The 16,706-nt window shown below is 47.0% G+C and overlaps 1 protein-coding gene and 1 long non-coding RNA gene across 4 annotated transcripts in view; one reads left to right on the top strand and one right to left on the bottom strand.

Moving 5' to 3' along the window:
- Positions 1-2,559: 2,559 nt before the first annotated feature.
- The window catches only part of FBXO28 (F-box protein 28), a 30,502-nt gene continuing 16,355 nt past the window's right edge, over positions 2,560-16,706 (top strand). For 2 of the 3 annotated variants that reach the window (XR_006706050.1, XM_045453313.1), the window contains exons 1-2: positions 2,570-2,867; positions 14,839-14,948. Coding sequence is in view for 2 of the 3 variants with exons in the window: in XM_045453313.1 (XP_045309269.1) it covers positions 2,601-2,867; positions 14,839-14,948 (377 nt within the window). In the remaining variant the exon portion in view is untranslated. Of the gene's footprint in view, positions 2,868-14,838; positions 14,949-16,706 lie in introns of all 3 variants that reach the window. The other variant, XM_045453312.1, reaches the window with a different exon arrangement.
- Positions 4,788-6,600, bottom strand: LOC123585310. Its single transcript, XR_006706051.1, has 3 exons — positions 6,463-6,600; positions 5,999-6,089; positions 4,788-5,600 (listed from the first exon to the last, which is right to left on the bottom strand). It is a non-coding gene; the product is annotated as an uncharacterized LOC123585310 (long non-coding RNA).

Below are 16,706 nucleotides of genomic sequence, written 5' to 3'. Positions count from 1 at the left end.
GTTGTCAGCACAGAGCCCGACGCGGGGCTCGAACCCACGGACCGCGAGATGATGACCTGAGTCGGACGCTTAACTGACTGAGCCACCCAGGCGCCCCTGGGAGGGGTTGTTTTGAACCAAAGTCCACTGGAGAAGCAGTGGGGTTGAGGGTGATGGTGGTTTCTCAGTGGCTGAGCTGTGGGGGGGTGGGGGGGGTGTCTCTTCTTGGAGGAGATGCCCACACATCTTCCCCATGGGGCCTGGAATTCAGGATGCTTTCCTGTTGGGTCTGTAATTGACAGTTCTTCCTGTGATTGACCTTGAGCGGTACAGCTCCCCCTTCCAGGCTCCCTTTCTGCATCCAGAATCCGCTTTAGGGATGTTTCCCTTTATTAATTTTCACACACACACACAACCTTTAAATTTTTTTTTTATTTTGAAATAATTGCAAGATAGTACAAGGAACTCTTGTAAACTCTTCATCCAGGTTCACCACTTGTTAACATTTATGGTATTTGCTTTGTTAATCTCCTCTATCTATTGAACCATTTGAGAGCAAGTTGAGATATGGCCCTCTACCCCTAAAAATTCAATGTGTATTTCCTAAGAAGAACATTTTCTTACGAGATCACGATTATCCAAATCAAAAAATGAAATATGATTACATTATCTAATACATAGCCCATATTCAAATTTTGCCAACTGTCACAATAATGTTCTTTAGAGCTATTTTTCCTAATCCAGAATCACCCGTTAATTTAGTTATTTTATCTCCTTAGTCCCTTTTAATCTGGCACAAATCCTTAGTCTTTGTCTTTCATGACAATACTGTTTTTACAGAGCACTGATCAATTATCCAGATTTGCCTACCTGAAATAAAGGTTATGCCTTTTTTTTTTTTTCTTTTTTGCAGGAATGTTATGTTGTGTCACATCCTCAGGAGGTACATGATGTCCATTCCTCCCATAACTCCTGATATTAATACTGATGATTTGGATACGGTAGTGGCCACCAAATTTCTCTATTGTAAACTTCTTTTTTTATCTTTGCGATGAACATGTAACTTGTGGGCAATTATTTTGAGACTACCTAAATATTAGATTCCACATCACACCTTTACTTTCTCAGCTTAGTATTTTTTTGATGATTCCCGCCTAAATCAACTTAAAATGTTTATTTATTTATTTTCAGAGACAGAGAGCAAAAGAATGAGCCCCAAGCAGCCTCCGCCAACCCAGGGCTCCATCCCACCATCCTGAGACCATGACCTGAGTCAGAGGCTTAATGGATTGAGCCACTCAAGCCCCCCTAAATCAAGTTTTTAATTGAGATATAATTCATATATTCTAAAAATCACTTTAACATTTCAGGGTTCTCACAACGTTGTGCTTCCTCTATCTCAGACTCTGAAGCGCCTTCATCCCCGGCCCCACAGGACGCATCTTCCTCCCCTCTGCCCCCCAAGTCCCCGCTCCTCCGTCCCCCGCTCCTTCTTCCTCACCCCAGCAGGACCCTGGCCGCGGCAGGAAGCAGCTCCCTCCCCCACATCCCCCCCCCCAGCCCTGCACACATCTCCCCCAGCCCATTACCCAGCAGGACGGCCCCGCACCCCACCATCACCCAGCAGCACCCCGGCCTTGCACCCCGCCATCAGCCAGCAGCACCCCGGCCTCGCACCCCCCATCACCCAGCAGGACGGACCCGCACCCCCCATCACCCAGCAGCACCCTGGCCCCGCACCCTTCATCACCCAGCAGTAACCCGGCCCCACACCCCCAATCACCCAACAGGCCGGCCCCGCACCCGCCATCACCTAGCAGCATCCCGGCCCCGCACCCCCCATCACCCAGCAGGACGGCCCCGCACCCGCCATCACCCAGCAGCACCTTGGCCCCGCACCCCCCCCCCATCACCCAGCAGCACCCCGGCCCCGCACCCCCCATCACCCAGCAGTACCCCGGCCCCCACACCCCCCATCACCCAACAGGACGGCCCCGCAACCCCCCCAACATCACCCAGCAGCACCCCTGCCCCACAGCAGGAAGCAGCTCCCTCTCCTGCATCCCCTCCCGCTTCCCCTTTCCCCGCCCCCTCCGCGCCACGGACTAGGCTGCAGACTTCCAGAAGAGTGTTGTCCCTTGGACCTGGTTTCTGTCATTTAGCTTGATGTCGTCAAGGTTCTTCCACTTGTTGGTTGTAATCAGTACCTCACTCCTGTTACCTGCCTAAACGAATCACTCCTGGGTCCGCGGAAACCACGACTCTGAGCCGCGTCCCACCTGCACTCAGGCGACACTGTGGCCACCGTCCCGCGTCAGGGGGCGAGCCAAGAAACGCGCTCCGGCGGACAGCACTTCAACCGGCCGGGCTCCCTGGCGCTCCGGCCCTGGGCGGCTTCGGGTCGCCTTCCCGTGGCGGACACGGCCCGACCCCGCCTCCCCGCCGCGAAGACCTGCGACCTCCGCGGCGACCTCCGCGGCGACCTCCGCGGCTCCCTCCACGCGTCCCCGCGCAGGCTCCGCCCCTCCGGCGCCCCGCCCCGCCCCGCGCCCAGGCGGAAGTGACGCACCGGAAGCGCCCCTGGGCCCCTTGCAGTGGGGGGAAGGCATCAAACCCCCAAGATGGCGGCGGCGTCGGAGGAGCGGATGGCCGAGGAAGGAGGCGGCGGCCACGGCGACGGCGGTCCTTGTGCGGCCGCCGGCTCTGCCCAGCGCCTGCCGCCCCCGCCCCCGGCCCCGGCCCCGCAGCCGGGCTCCCAGGCGCCCCCGGCCCCGCCGCTGGCTCCCGACCAGCTGCCTCAGAACAACACGCTGGTGGCGCTGCCCATCGTAGCCATCGAGAACATCCTCAGCTTTATGTCCTACGACGAAATTAGCCAGCTCCGCCTGGTGAGGCCCCCGCGGGACCCCCGCCGCCCCCTCCGCCGGCCGCGGTCTGGGGAGGGGGCGGAGAGGCGAGCGCGTCCCCGGGGAGGGAGGTGCTGCCGGCTCCAGGACGCGGAGTCCGGGCGCCGGTCAGTGGGGTCGCCCCCCTTCCTGCCGCGGGGTCGGGACGGCGGGGCCCGGGAAGCGGGGCGGGAGTTGGGCGTCCCGCCGCCGCCGCGCCCGAGCGCCGACCTCGCGGCTCCGGTCGCCGCCTTTTGTGCCCCACCTTCCAGCCCCCCGGCCGGGCCGCGCCAGGTTCGGCTCGTCCGTGGGGATCACGCACTGTGCCCCCCTCCGCCCCCTAGGTTTCCCTGCTGGTCAGGCCTCCCCCACCCCGGTGGGCGCCCGGAGGGGCGGGAACGCGACCCGGCACCCCCCTCCTCCGGCTGGCCGGTGACGAAGCCCGGCTGGGCCTCTCCCCGACCCTCCCCACCCCCGGGCCGCGCCGGGTCTCCCGGCCGTTTCCTAACTAGTGACCCCCGGCCCCTGGCCGCCGGCTCTGGGGGACGCCGTGCCCCCTCCCCCCCCCCTCCCGGAGCCGCGGAGGTTCCGCGATCTGTGCCGTCAGGACCCTACCGCGCGCCGAGCATCGGCCGAGGGCTTGACGAACGGCTCGACGAACGGCTCAGTTGAGGGAGAGGTTGTGCTTCCTGTCGGTGGGTTTGTCTCCAAGTGGGAAGGAGGTTGAAGGAGGTGGACATTTTGAAGGGACTGCAGACCGGTTCTGTGTCGAAGCGAAATCCGGGCTCGGGGTGGCTTCTGAGAGGACAAAGACGGACTTCTGGATGCGCTGTGCGCGGCAGCTTCCCGTCGACCGGCCGCGTTCACACCTGCAGCTCCGGCTTGGCCATGACCGCGCTGTGGGAGGGAGACCAGACTTCTCAAAGGAAAGTGGACGAATTTTGATTCAGACCGAAGGCCGGTGTTCTTTCTCGCCAACCCGGGCTGCAGGGCGGAGAATTCTTCCGCTGGAAAGTGCTGTTTCAAAACTGGTTGTCCCCGAGTTCCCAGAGCCTGGCACCCTGGAAGTCCCTGTGGAATCTCCAGCATTCCCTCGGGTTGGTAAAGCATGGTGTCCGATCAGGCTTCCTGCCGTCCTGTCTTGTGTCTGCGGGTCGAGCCTCTGAGCCAGACAATGGCTCTGTAGAGCTTGGCGTGGTCACACTTCTGTAGGTGTGGAGGACACTGGGTTCCTTTCTCAGTCGTTCACTTTTTTAGAAATTAAAAGCATTTTTAAAGGGGGGGGGGGAATAGCTTCTTACGGGACAGAGTTAAAATGCATCCCAGTTTATTGATAAATGACATCTTTCCAGTGAAATACTGAGCTGCATTCTTAAGCAGTCACCTGTCCCAAGCTTTTAAGGATACGATTTGTGGTCTCAAACAAGGATTTTTCATAGGGAGTCCCTTACCATCCCCTGCCCCACCATCACCCCCACCCCCATCCCAAAAGGTTCTGCAGCCAATTTTATGTCTCAAAGAGGGGTGCTTTTTCCCTCTGGTTTAGTAATGAGGAAATTCCTTTGTTTACTTAAGATCAGTAGATGATTCTTAGATTAAGTGGATAATCTTTTGTGGGGATTTGGAAATGTCTTTGGTTTCAGAGTCATTGGTTTGGTGTCCTAAGGCACAATTCAGGTAGCATTATAAAAGAAAGATGTCCTTTCTTGCCACTAGATGTCAGCATTAATTTAGTTGTGGTCTTTATGAAATTGGCAGTCTAGAAGCTGTGTGTCGGGTGCAGGGGGTGCCTGATGTGCCCTTTCTAGCCAAGTGGCCGTTTGTACCTAAAGAACTGTTTGCCAGAAACTCCAGGAACTTCAGTGTGGGTGCTGTTATCTAGAGCATCAGTTTCTTAGCTCCTTTCATTTCTAAGTGTGTGGGGTTTGTTTGTTTGTTTGTTTGTTTCATGGAATTAAGGCTGGATATGCTTTGAAGAGAGCGATATTAATTAAGAACAGAATTAGCTTCCGTAAAGCTAAATGTCAACTACCCAGCGGTTGATGTTGGGATATTTGGGGTTTTTCTTCCTTCCCAGGTTACTTGCCTTACTAGGACCTCAACTGTAACTGTTAGCACCTAAATTAGGGAACAGGCACAAAAGATTTGCTCTCAAAACGTTGAAATTGCTAAAATAACATTCTCGAATTCTCTGTGCACTTTGGTTGGTGTAGTCTTTGCTTCCTGTGACCACGAATAATTTAAATTTGACTCTGCAGTCTGGCTACTTCCAAGGGATTGTGCAAATAGCCTGTTGAATTGTTGGGGTTTCCCTGCCATTGACTGTTACTCCAAAACTATGCCCAGAGCCTGGAAATCCTGGTTACACAGAAATAGTTCTTTAAATATTTAACTCTTCCAACATACTTAAAATTATTTGGCCAAATAGAACTTTTGAAATGACAAAACTTGTACTTTGAGTTGTTTTTCCAGTAGATCAGACAGATTTGTGCTGATGCAGCTTTAGACCGTCACCTAGGCCCCCTTGACAAGTTTGAGAGTTTTTGAAACAAGTAGCAAAGGTTAAGAAGTGAGTTCCTGCCCTGTTAGGGAGCATGTCTAAGCCAGGCTTGAGCGCAGAGCTCCGACTGGTGAGCACGGTGTTCTCACTCACCGAATCATGAATGTGGCAGGCATTTTCAAAGATGTTTTAGCGAGATCCTAGGAGTTTTTTCCTGTGCGGTTTGAGCGTAGCTCCTGTAAATTTAATGGAATCCTATTAGCGGTTCAGGTCATAAGTACGACTAAAGGTTAAATTCAGAAGGCTTGCTCGTTATCTAGAAGGAAATTTTTCGATAGGTAACCAAATGCAGACATACTTTATCCCAAGGTATTGCCTTAGACACTCTAGCTACTTAAATCTGTTCCCCGTTTATAGTTCCTTTTCCAGCTTGTGTTCAAATATGCTAGAAAAGTGTAGTCACAGAGAAGGTTGATTGGTAGAAAATACAAAGGAAAATGAGAAACAGTTATTCTTTATTTTTTAATAGCTAAGCTGTTTTCCTCATCTCTGTTGTTCTGTAACGTTTTTTGTTTTTTTTTAAATCCGGGACATCTTTACACTCTTAAAAGTTATTGAGAACCTAAGAGCTTACCTTAGAAAATTCTAGAAGACACAGGAACACAGGAATAGACAGTACATACTTCATCAACTGTCAAAAAATGTTATCACGTGTCCTGTTGCCTCTGGAAAAGTCCACTATATGTTATAAAAGAACGAGAGTAAAAGTGGCAAGTTACATCTTGGTATTAGGAAAATAGTTTGTCCTCACAGACTCTCAAAAGGATCTTGGGGATCCCAGGGGTCCCTAGAGCACACTTGGAGAACCACTGCTCTTTGTTGCGGTGTTACAGAGAATATATTCTTTGTATTGCTGATTTGTGGCTCCCCCCTCCCCATCTCATCATTAGGTTATTTTTATTACCAGGTACTTAAGTATAGGTACATGATTATAACAAGTGGGGGACAATTCATTATTCCTGAAGATTCTAGTCTGAAAGGGGGTTTCAGTCAGTAAGCCTGCCCGCAGGATCATGAAAACAGAAGGAGCATACTTACAAGGCGGCAGATAACAAGTGCAAAGATGATAAATACAAGAACGTTGAGGTTATTCAGGAGAGGCTTCCTCAGGATGAGTTTTTGTCCGGTTAGTAACAGTGAAAGAACGTTCCCGGCGGAAACAAAAATGACATACAGTGTGACGAAGTGCTTGGAGCAGGGTGACTAATCAGAGCAGCAAGAGGATTGTGTGGCGTGTCATATGACCTACGGCAATGGTCAGGCTCCCCCTCCCTTTGCCCTTTTTCATGTCACAGACCAGCCAGATTTAAGAAGCTGTTTTGAGAAGCTCCAGCGTGGACAACTTTTGGGGGGCGGGGGGCAGGTGAAGACATCAGGAAACAACCCACACCCCTTCGTGTCATCATTTCCTGACCGGGGCCAGAGGCACCTGCGCGCCCCACATGCAGGGTGTGCGGGTTCTCGCGGGGTGGGAGAAGGTGCTATCTTCAAAGGATGGCCTGTGCATACGGTCCAATCTCTTGACGTTTGAGACTAGGAGCAAAAGATCACCTTTGCAAGAGGTTTCTCCCGGGCACCTCCTTCCAGCGTCTTGCACGAAGGTTGATTGAAACCAGCATCGGGGCGCCTGGGTGGCTCAGTCGGTTGGGCGTCCGACTTCGGCTCAGGTCACGATCTCACGTCCGTGGGTTCGAGCCCTGCGTCAGGCTCTGGGCTGATGGCTCAGAGCCTGGAGCCTGCTTCCGATTCTGTGTCTCCCTCTCTCTCTGCCCCTCCCCCGTTCATGCTCTGTCTCTCTCTGTCCCAAAAATAAATAAACGTTAAAAAAATAAAAAATAAGAAAAAAAAATGAAACCAGCATCGTCGAGCTGTTGGGTTTCCCAGATACCCTGGTCCTGCAAGCACGCCTCTTCTGTCCGCAGCCGCTCCTGCCTGTCTTCGGGGTACACCGTCCTGTTAGCACCTCGGGAAAGCCTCTGAGATTCTTGCCTGAACTTGACCCCCTCCTGTTCCTCAGAGTTCCCCCTACAATGCTGCTGCTCTTACGTGTTGTGTTGGAATTGTCTCCAGAAGGGCCGGTCGGGCACTGAATTTAGGCTCCTCATACCCTTTCATCAGGGATCCTTCATAGTCTGTGATTCTGTATCAGTATTCAGTATTTGTTGAATAAATGAAATCGTTTTCTCTCTCTCTCTCTTTTTTAAGTTTTTTACTTACTTTGAGAGAATGGGAGGGAGAGAATCCCAAGCAGGCTCTGCACTGTCAGCAAAGGGCCCAACGCAGAGCTCGGCCTCACAAACCGTGAGATCATGACCTGGGCCAAAACCAAGAGTCAGACGCTTAACCAGCTGAGCCACGCAGGCGCCCCTGAATGGTTCTAAAAAGCGCTTCGCTGCCCTGTGTGATGAACACAACATAAATGTTGTTGTGAGGGGAATGTATTTTCTGTACAAATTAGAGCAGAGCTGAAACATGAGCTGCTTCGTATTTACTTCCAACAGACAAGATGAGAAAATGTTTTAATTTAGGAGCATTTTAAGAAGCTTGAGTGAAAAATTGTCTTTTTTTTTTTTTTTAACGTTTATTTTTTAAAGAGAGAGACTGCGTAAGCAGGGGAGGGCAGAGAGGGAGGGAGACACAGAATCCGAAGCAGGCTCCAGGCTCCGAGCTGTCCTCACAGAGCCCGATGCGGGGCTCGAACCCACGAACTGTGAGATCATGACCTGAGCAAAAGCCGGACACTTAACCCGCTGAGCCCCCCAGGCGCCCAGAAAAATACTCTTAATGATAACAAACATTGATAAGATGATATGAAGCTAGTGTATAGTTAGTGAGTAGCTGTCTGCAGGAGAACAAGAGACAGAGAGCAAGACAGAGACAGAGTGAGCGGCAGAAGGGCAGAGAGGGAAGGAGAGACAGAATCCCAAGCAGGCTCTGCACTGTCAGCACAGAACCCGACTCGGGGCTCAATCCCACGAACCTCGAGGTCATGACCTGAGCCAAAATCAACAATTGATTGCTGAACTGACTGAGCCACCCAGGCGCCCCAGAAAAGCTTTTCTCTTTGGCTTTTAGGAGGCATTATAGAAATCCTGGGAACAGGCTTTTCTTCCTAATTGTTTTGCTCAGTCTAATAGTAAAGTTATATTTTCTTTCCAAGTGAACATCTACGGGGGATACCCAAAAAATGTAAAAGTTGTGATTCTAGTACATAATTAACTCTGTGTCTCTTTATATGGTATTGTATATTAGATAATCCATACCATGGAAGCACAATTTTTAAGTGATTTGTTACCCATCATTAACTTTTTGCCACATTTGCTTTATCTCTTTCAGTTGTCTGATCATTCTCTCCCTCTCTAAATCTACACACAGATTATTTATTTCACTAAACCATTTGAAAGTAAAATGCAAATAAAATGACATTTTTGTCCTTTTTGTAATCACACTATTATCACTTTCCGGGGATTTAAAATTACATTTTACATTTTAATTTCTCAATTGTCCCCAAAATGTCCCTATAGTGTTTTTTTGGTTTTTTGTTTTTTTTTGGTGGATGATAAGTGCTTTGAATCTAATAAAACATTTGTCTCTTTAGAACATTCTCCCTACTTTTTTCTTTCTTTCACGCAGTTGGCATTTTGAAGAATCAGGACAGATGGCTTATAAAATGTTTTACAGTGTAGATTTGTCTCATTGTTTTCTGGTTTTTGAACTTTGGAAGAATTTTAGAAAGATTTTGGTCTAGCGCCATGTCTCTAACTTCAGCACTGTGGGGAGAACGCCCACCGATGTCCTTGAGACCTCATGTTGCCTGCTCAAGAAGTCCTACTTGAGGCCGCTGCTGACAGTCCCTGCCGCAGGACAGTGTTAGTGAGACCGCAATCAGTTGAGAGTAATTAGGGTGATTATTTCCATCTCTATGCTGCCGATTGCTAAATTTAAGAAGATACTAATTAGAAGCCTGAATTCTTAATTTTACTTTTGCCACTGAATGGTGTGGTGACTTTGTGCAAATTACATAATTTCTTAATGTCTCCATGTCCTCACTGAAGGTTCTGGTGTCTTAAGTTCCTTCCAGTTTGAGGGTTATTAGTAAGCAGCCTAATCTTTGGTAATAGCTTCTGGATTCATTGGAGAAAAACATCAAGTATTCAGTTCACTTGAGAATGTAGACCATGAAATAAGTACATGAAAAATGTGGTTCCATTACAATATTTCCTTGATTCTAAGATACAGCTTCAGATTTTAACATTTTTGAAATCAGAATGTGTCTTGATCAACTTATATGTAGATTTGTGTAGCAGTGCTTATGTTCCCCCCCCCCACCCAGAAGAGCTTTTGTTAAATTGGTAGCATCTTAAAGTCTCTATAACATCTTAAACAAAATCAAAGAAGTCCACCATTTTATATTCCAAGGCATTCTAAGACATCTGAAGAAGAAATGCTGCCAGTTATAATTCTAGGACCATTTCCAATGTCAAATGTTAAAATATGCAAAAATGTGCATCTTAGAATCAGCCAAGATTTTGATATTAAGATTAGGTTTAACAGGGAAATTGTGGGTCGCACACATTGATGGCGTACATGTCTTGCATCGTCAAGGACCGTGGTGACACAACATGTCAGAAAAGATTTCTAAACAGAGTGAAGAAAAATTTTCATTACTACTTATGTTAGAAAATGATGAAAAAGATAAACACGGCATTTTAAATCTTGAAGTACTTAACAAGGAAAAACCACATCTGTTCTCTCAAAGCGGGACAGCAAGAGGGACCCAAACCAAATGTCCCCATTAGAGGCTGATATTCCATCAGCTCCTTTCTATATTGATAGTGTAGGTTTTGGCTGATCTATAAATGTCATGGTAGTTTTTGACAGAGTCATCATCTTTGTATATTAGACTTCAGAATTGTATTTTACTGTCTTGGGCAAATGGCTGAATTGCTGGGATTTTTGTTTTGTTTTAATAAACCAGGGAAATAAATACTCTTCCCTTTAGCTTTGGGAAATTCTTTTTTTTTTTTTTTCCAGTATATGAAATTTATTGTCAAATTGGTTTCCATACAACACCCAGTGCTCATCCCAAAAGGTGCCCTCCTCAATACCCATCACCCACCCTCCCCTCCCTCCCACCCCCCATCAACCCTCAGTTTGTTCTCAGTTTTTAACAGTCTCCTATGCTTTGGCTCTCTAAGCTTTGGGAAATTCTTAAACTACCCATAGGTATAAAGCTATATTTTAAATGAGATAATTTTGCATTGCAAGCTAGCATACATAATCAAGTATCGCAGGGGAAATTAGCGTACAGTTGACCTTTGTTCTTTTTTTTTTTTTTTATAATTTTTTTTTTCAACGTTTATTTATTTTTGGGACAGAGAGAGACAGAGCATGAACGGGGGAGGGGCACAGAGAGAGGGAGACACAGAATCGGAAACAGGCTCCAGGCTCTGAGCCATCAGCCCAGAGCCTGACTCGGGGCTCGAACTCACGGACCGTGAGATCGTGACCTGGCTGAAGTCAGACGCTTAACCGACTGTGCCACCCAGGCGCCCCTTTTTTTTTTCTTTTTTTTTTTTTTTTATAATTTTTTTTTTTTCAACGTTTATTTATTTTTGGGACAGAGAGAGACAGAGCATGAACGGGGGAGGGGCACAGAGAGAGGGAGACACAGAATCGGAAACAGGCTCCAGGCTCTGAGCCCAGAGCCCGGAGCCTGACGCGTGCGTACAGTTGACCTTTGAACAACGCAAGGGTTAGGGGCACCAACCACGATGCATTTGAAAGTCCACATAGAACTTTTGACCCCCCAAAAGCTCAACTACTAATAGCTTACTGCTGATCAGGAGCCTCACCGGTGACATAAGCAGTCCATTAACACGTTTCAGGTGTTGCACATATCATATGCCTTATTCTTATGATAAAGTAAGCTAGAGAAAAGAAATTATTTACAGTCAAATAATCTTTAAAAAAAATCATAAGGAAGAGAACATACATTTACAGAGCTGTACTGAATTTATCCACAAAAAGAAAAAAGAAAAATGCATGTATAGGTGGCCCCGTGCACTTCAAATCTGTGTTGTTCGGGGCCCAACTGTTCAGAGGCCACTTTGCTTCTTTCTGAATTCTGCACAAAGATATATGATCCGTTGTATCTTTGTTTTTGTGCTACTGGTCAGTCCATGCTTATCAAACATCCAGGAAAGAAAGAATACCACTTTAAAGGCTGATCTTTTCCTACAGTATTGACTAATGCTTAAAATATTTTTGACTTCAGCGTTTTTGGTGCTGTTCCAATTTGTCTGTCTTTGTGACCTCCTGTTTTCTCTTTTTACCAGTTTTTTTTTTTTTTTTTCAAGTTTATTTATTTTGATAGGAACACCCTGGAGAGGAAGAGGGAGGAAGGGAGAGAGAGAGGGAGAGAGAGAGAGAGAATATGAATCCCAAGCAGACTCCACACTGTCAGCATGGAGCCCAATGCGGGGCTCAAACTCACAAACCATGAGATCATGACCTGAGCCGAAACCAAGAGTCAAGACGCTCAACCGATTGAGCTACCCAGATGCCCCATCTTTTTACCAGCTTTTAACATTAAATATTACTTGAGGGGCACCTGGGTGGCTCAGTCCATTAAGCATCTGACTTCTGCCCAGGTCATGATCTCCCGGTTTGTGAGTTCATGCCCTGTGTTGGGATCTCTGCTGTCAGAGCAGAGCCCACTTCGTATCCTCTGTCCCCTTCTCTCTCTCTGCCCCTCCCCTGCTCATGCTCTCTCTCTCAAAAATAAAATAAACACTTTTTTAGAATGTTGAGACTCTGTATATAAGCCTTTATTTTCTTATCTTCCATTTCTTCCTTTGGGGGTTCATCTTCATGGATTTTCTGGACCCACATCTTTGGTCCTAATAGTATAGCTGCTTACAGAAAATGACCATTCTCCATACGAGATCTTTCCCAAAATGGGCAGTCTTTTTAAGGTTCTTTCTCATTACTGATTTTTCTGCTCCGAGTATTTCACTCGCTCAGCTTTGCCTGCACATCTGCTCTGTCGTCACTATTTGCTCAGTGGCATAGTCACTGCAGACTCCGTGCCTTCGCACGGGCCACACCCCTATCTTAGGCCCTTTGTCCTCTCGAATGGAGCACTGGTTCTTCAGGTTTAGTCCTGGGATCCCAAAGCGGTTCCCAAGACCCTTTGAAGGAGTCTGTAAGATCTAAAATATTTTCATTTATACTACTAAGCTGTTCTTGCCCATTTTCCACTCGCCTTCTTTCACAAGTGGACAGAGCTTTCCAGTAGCTGTTGCGACATTAGAGGACGTCAGCAAACCGAGAGTTCATGAAATGTATCCTTGTATATTATGTTTTCTAGAATTTTCCAAGGTAATATCTCAGTAGATTGAATACAGAAGCAGATATGATATTTTACTTCCTCTAAAGCCACATATCAAAGCGATTTGCAAAAATGGAACTCACTAGATATTTTTAGAAGAGTTATTTTTCCTTTAAAAGTTATTTATGTTGGGGCACCTGGCTCGCTCAGTCGGGGGAGCATGGGACTCTTGATCTCGGGATCGTGGGTTCAAGCCCCACGTTGGGTGTAGAGATTACAAAAAATAAACGTTAAAAGTTATCTTGATACGTATTGTTTTTATTACTGTCATTTTCTTTAATAGACATTGAAGGTATGTTGACAGTTGGTTTATTTTAGTTAGAAACAGATCCCTCCAGGGCAGCTGGGGGGCTCAGTGGGTCAAGCATTAGACTTCAGCTCAGGTCATGATCTTGTGGTTTGTGAGTTCGAGCCCCACATCAGGTGAGCATGAGCCCCGCTTCTCTCTTCCTTCTCTCTATGCCCTTCGCTCACTTGTGCCCTCTTTCTACCAAAAAGGAAGGGGGGGGGGTAGAATCCCACCATATTTTAAAATACCATTTATTAAGAATTACTCAGTACTTAAAATTTGCTGTTCTTGTTTTCAAATTGAAAAGCAGTGTTTCTTAACACCTTTCATCTGGCGTGTTGTGAATTAGGAAGCCCATAGCATTTAGTACTAGAGCAGTAAAGCCTTCATTGTCCAGGTTGCCAGAATTTGTGTGTCTGTGTTCTCAGGGGAAAACAGACACCAAGGATTTCATCAGCATTTCCGTTTCAGCAAGGGTTTGTCCAGCGTTTGTGCTTGGGCACCACGAGAGATGGGAAGAAGCACATGACAAGCCCACCTGCTTGACTTGGCCTTGGTACAGATTACCTGTGTCGTGCACTCTCAGTGTCCACACTATGCAGTGAGAGCTGGTGTTCAAGTTGATGGCGCCGAGTCACTGCCAAATTCTCAGGGATCAAAGAAGAAATGGATTTTGTGTAGCAGGTTTTGTTAGGATAACAAAGGTGCCGGGATGTCGCAGAAATCTAGCATCTATGGAACAAAGTTTTCAAATTAGTACTAAGTTCAACAAAATTTATTTAATGTAATCTTTACATAGTACTTTAGAGTTTACCAAGTGATTTTAGCGTCTATTGTTTCATTGAATCCTAATGATCTCCCTGGGAGTTAGATGCTGCCCACCTTTTACACACGGTAGCTGACTTGCTCAAGAATGTGTAGAAGTCAGGCTCCACTTTAGATGTTCTATGATTTTGTGCTTTTACTCTATAAAAAGCACAGTATTCCTCAAAGATTCAAAATATTCAGGATTCTGCTACATATGTTAAAATATGTCATGGAGACTATGGTAGTCTAGCAGAGACTAACTCTCTGTAGTTAACCCTGACTGGTAGAAATAAATAAGAATTCTCATTCTGATTATAGGTGATATAAACTTTATGAGAGGTTGGACTTAAGTTTGAATACACATTTTTAGCTAAAGGAGAATTTTCTTTTTTCAAACTTGGGAAAACCTTTTGAGAGGCGCCTGGGTGGCTCGGTCAGTTCAGTATCCAGCCTCGGCTCAAGTCATGATCTCACATCTTGTGGGTTCGAGCCCCTCGTCAGGCTCTGTGCTGGCAGCTCGGAGCCTGGAGCCTGCTCCCGAGTCTGTGTCTCCCTCTCTCTCTACCCCTTGCCTCGCTTGCACGCTCTCTCAAAAACTTAAAAAAAAAAAAGTTTAAAAACCTTTTGAATACATTGATCTTCATGACTATAGTTCTGACCATAGTGGTGGGGATACATTCAGAACATTCAACAAATAGCTAACGGTGAAATATTCCTTGTCTACACTAATATTAATTTCTTAACGTAATGTTGCAAGAGTTAGAAACTATGAGGCATTCGCCCGTATATACTGATTCAAAGATTCAGACGGCAAATGAGGGGGCAGCATCAGCACAGAGCACTTGCAGCTGACAGGAGTCTAGGTTAATTGTTATTTATTTGGTTTTTACTTTTTAAAATTCTTTCTTCTTCTTCCTTCCTGTAGGTTTGTAAAAGAATGGACTTGGTCTGCCAGAGAATGTTGAATCAGGGATTTCTAAAAGTGGAGAGATACCACAATCTATGTCAGAAACAAGTTAAAGCACAACTTCCAAGGTACGCTGTGGCTAGTGACGGCAGTAATTTACAAGTGGGGGTTTTTGTTCGTTTCTTGGTTGTTTATGTTTTTGGAATTTATGTCATCTCTACACCCAACATGGGGCTGAAACGCATGATCCTGTGATCAGGAGTCACAGCTAGGCACTCCTGTTTATTTGGGGTTTTGTTTTTTAATCTGGGTAAGTTGACGTGTTACACGGTTTCCAGATTTTTGTAGGGAAGGGTACCCAGATCACAGTAAGTGATTTTGACCCTCGTTTGTCCACCATTTCTGTTCAACATTTTATTGGGGGTTGTAGCCAGGGCCGTTAGGCCAGAAGATGAAATAAGAGGCATCCAGGTTGGAAGGGAAGAATTGATACTCTCTTTTCATAGGTGACGTGATCTGACAGGTATGTGATTGCGTACATAAGGAGTCCACTAATGGTTAGAGCTAATAAACGCGTTCAGCAGGGCCACAAGATGTGAGATCGATACACAAAAAGGAGTTGTGTAATTGTACGTACTAGCAATAGATGATCCAAAAACCGAAGTAAAACCGTTCCAGGGTGCAGGGATGGACAGAGTGGATGAACAGGAGTGGGGGATACAGGCTTCTGTTTACGGAATGAGTAAGTCATGGGGATGAAAAGCACAGCACAGGGACTCTAGTCAAGGGTACTGTCACGGCGCTGTGTGGTGCCAGACGGCAGCTCCACTTGCCGCGAGCGTGGCATAAGGTACAGAGACGTTGAATCACTACACTGTGCGCCTGAAGCGAACGTAGCACTGTGTGTCAGCTAGACTCAGAAAGGGGGGTGGCTCCCGGCAGGCTCAGTTGGTAGAACATGTGACTCTTGGTCTTGGGGTTGATTTCCAGCCCCACATCGGGCGAGAGCTCACTTTAAAGAAAGGACCAATCCCAGGGGCACCTGGGTGACTCAGTCGGTTAAGCATCCAACTCTGGCTCACGTCATGATCTTGCGGTTTGTGGGTTTGAGCCCCCTGTTGGGCTCTGTGCTGACAGCTCGGAGCCTGGGTCCTGCTTTGGATTCTGGGTCTCCCTCTCTCTTTCTCTGCCCCTCCCCCTCTCGTGCTCTGTCTCTGTCTCTCTCAAATATATTTTTAAAAAGGCAATTCCATTTACAGTACCATCAAAAAGCATAAGATGTATGTAATGACTGTAACAAAAGATGACTTGTCCCCTGAAAACCAGAAGACATTGGTAAAGGGGATTTGAAGAGACTTGAAAGAGACATTTCACGGTCACAGATGGGAAGACTTCATACTGTGAAGACAGCAGTTCTCCCCAAGCTGGTCTGCACATTCACTGCAAGTCCCGTCAAAATCCAAGTTGTCTTGTTTTGCAGAAAATGACCGGTTCGTCTTGCAATTCTTACTCTGAATAACCAAAGCAATCTTGAAAAGGAGGAACAAAGTTGGTAGAGTGCTACCTCTTCCCAGTATCAAAACTGACTGCAAAGCCACAGTAATCGAACCAGTGTGTTGCCGACACAAAGACAGACATATGGACCAACGGAGCAGAACTGAGAGTATGGAAAATAGATCCTGATACGTTTAGTCCGTTGATTTTCAACAAGGACGCAAGACCACTCAATGGGGAAAGTGATGTTTTCCACAGATGACGCTGGGACACTGGGTGTCTGTGCGCCAAGGAATGAACTTGGACCCCTTCCCCACACCGTCTACGAAAATGAAGTCCAATAGATTACAGATCTAAGTGTGAGCGTCAGGGCTGGACGATAAACCCTTAGA

The sequence above is a fragment of the Leopardus geoffroyi genome, chromosome C3 (genome assembly GCF_018350155.1).
Source record: "Leopardus geoffroyi isolate Oge1 chromosome C3, O.geoffroyi_Oge1_pat1.0, whole genome shotgun sequence".
Taxonomy (NCBI): Eukaryota; Metazoa; Chordata; class Mammalia; order Carnivora; family Felidae; genus Leopardus; species Leopardus geoffroyi.
The sequence above is the reverse complement of the archived record's forward strand: the minus strand, read 5'-3'. Positions and strand labels throughout refer to the sequence as shown.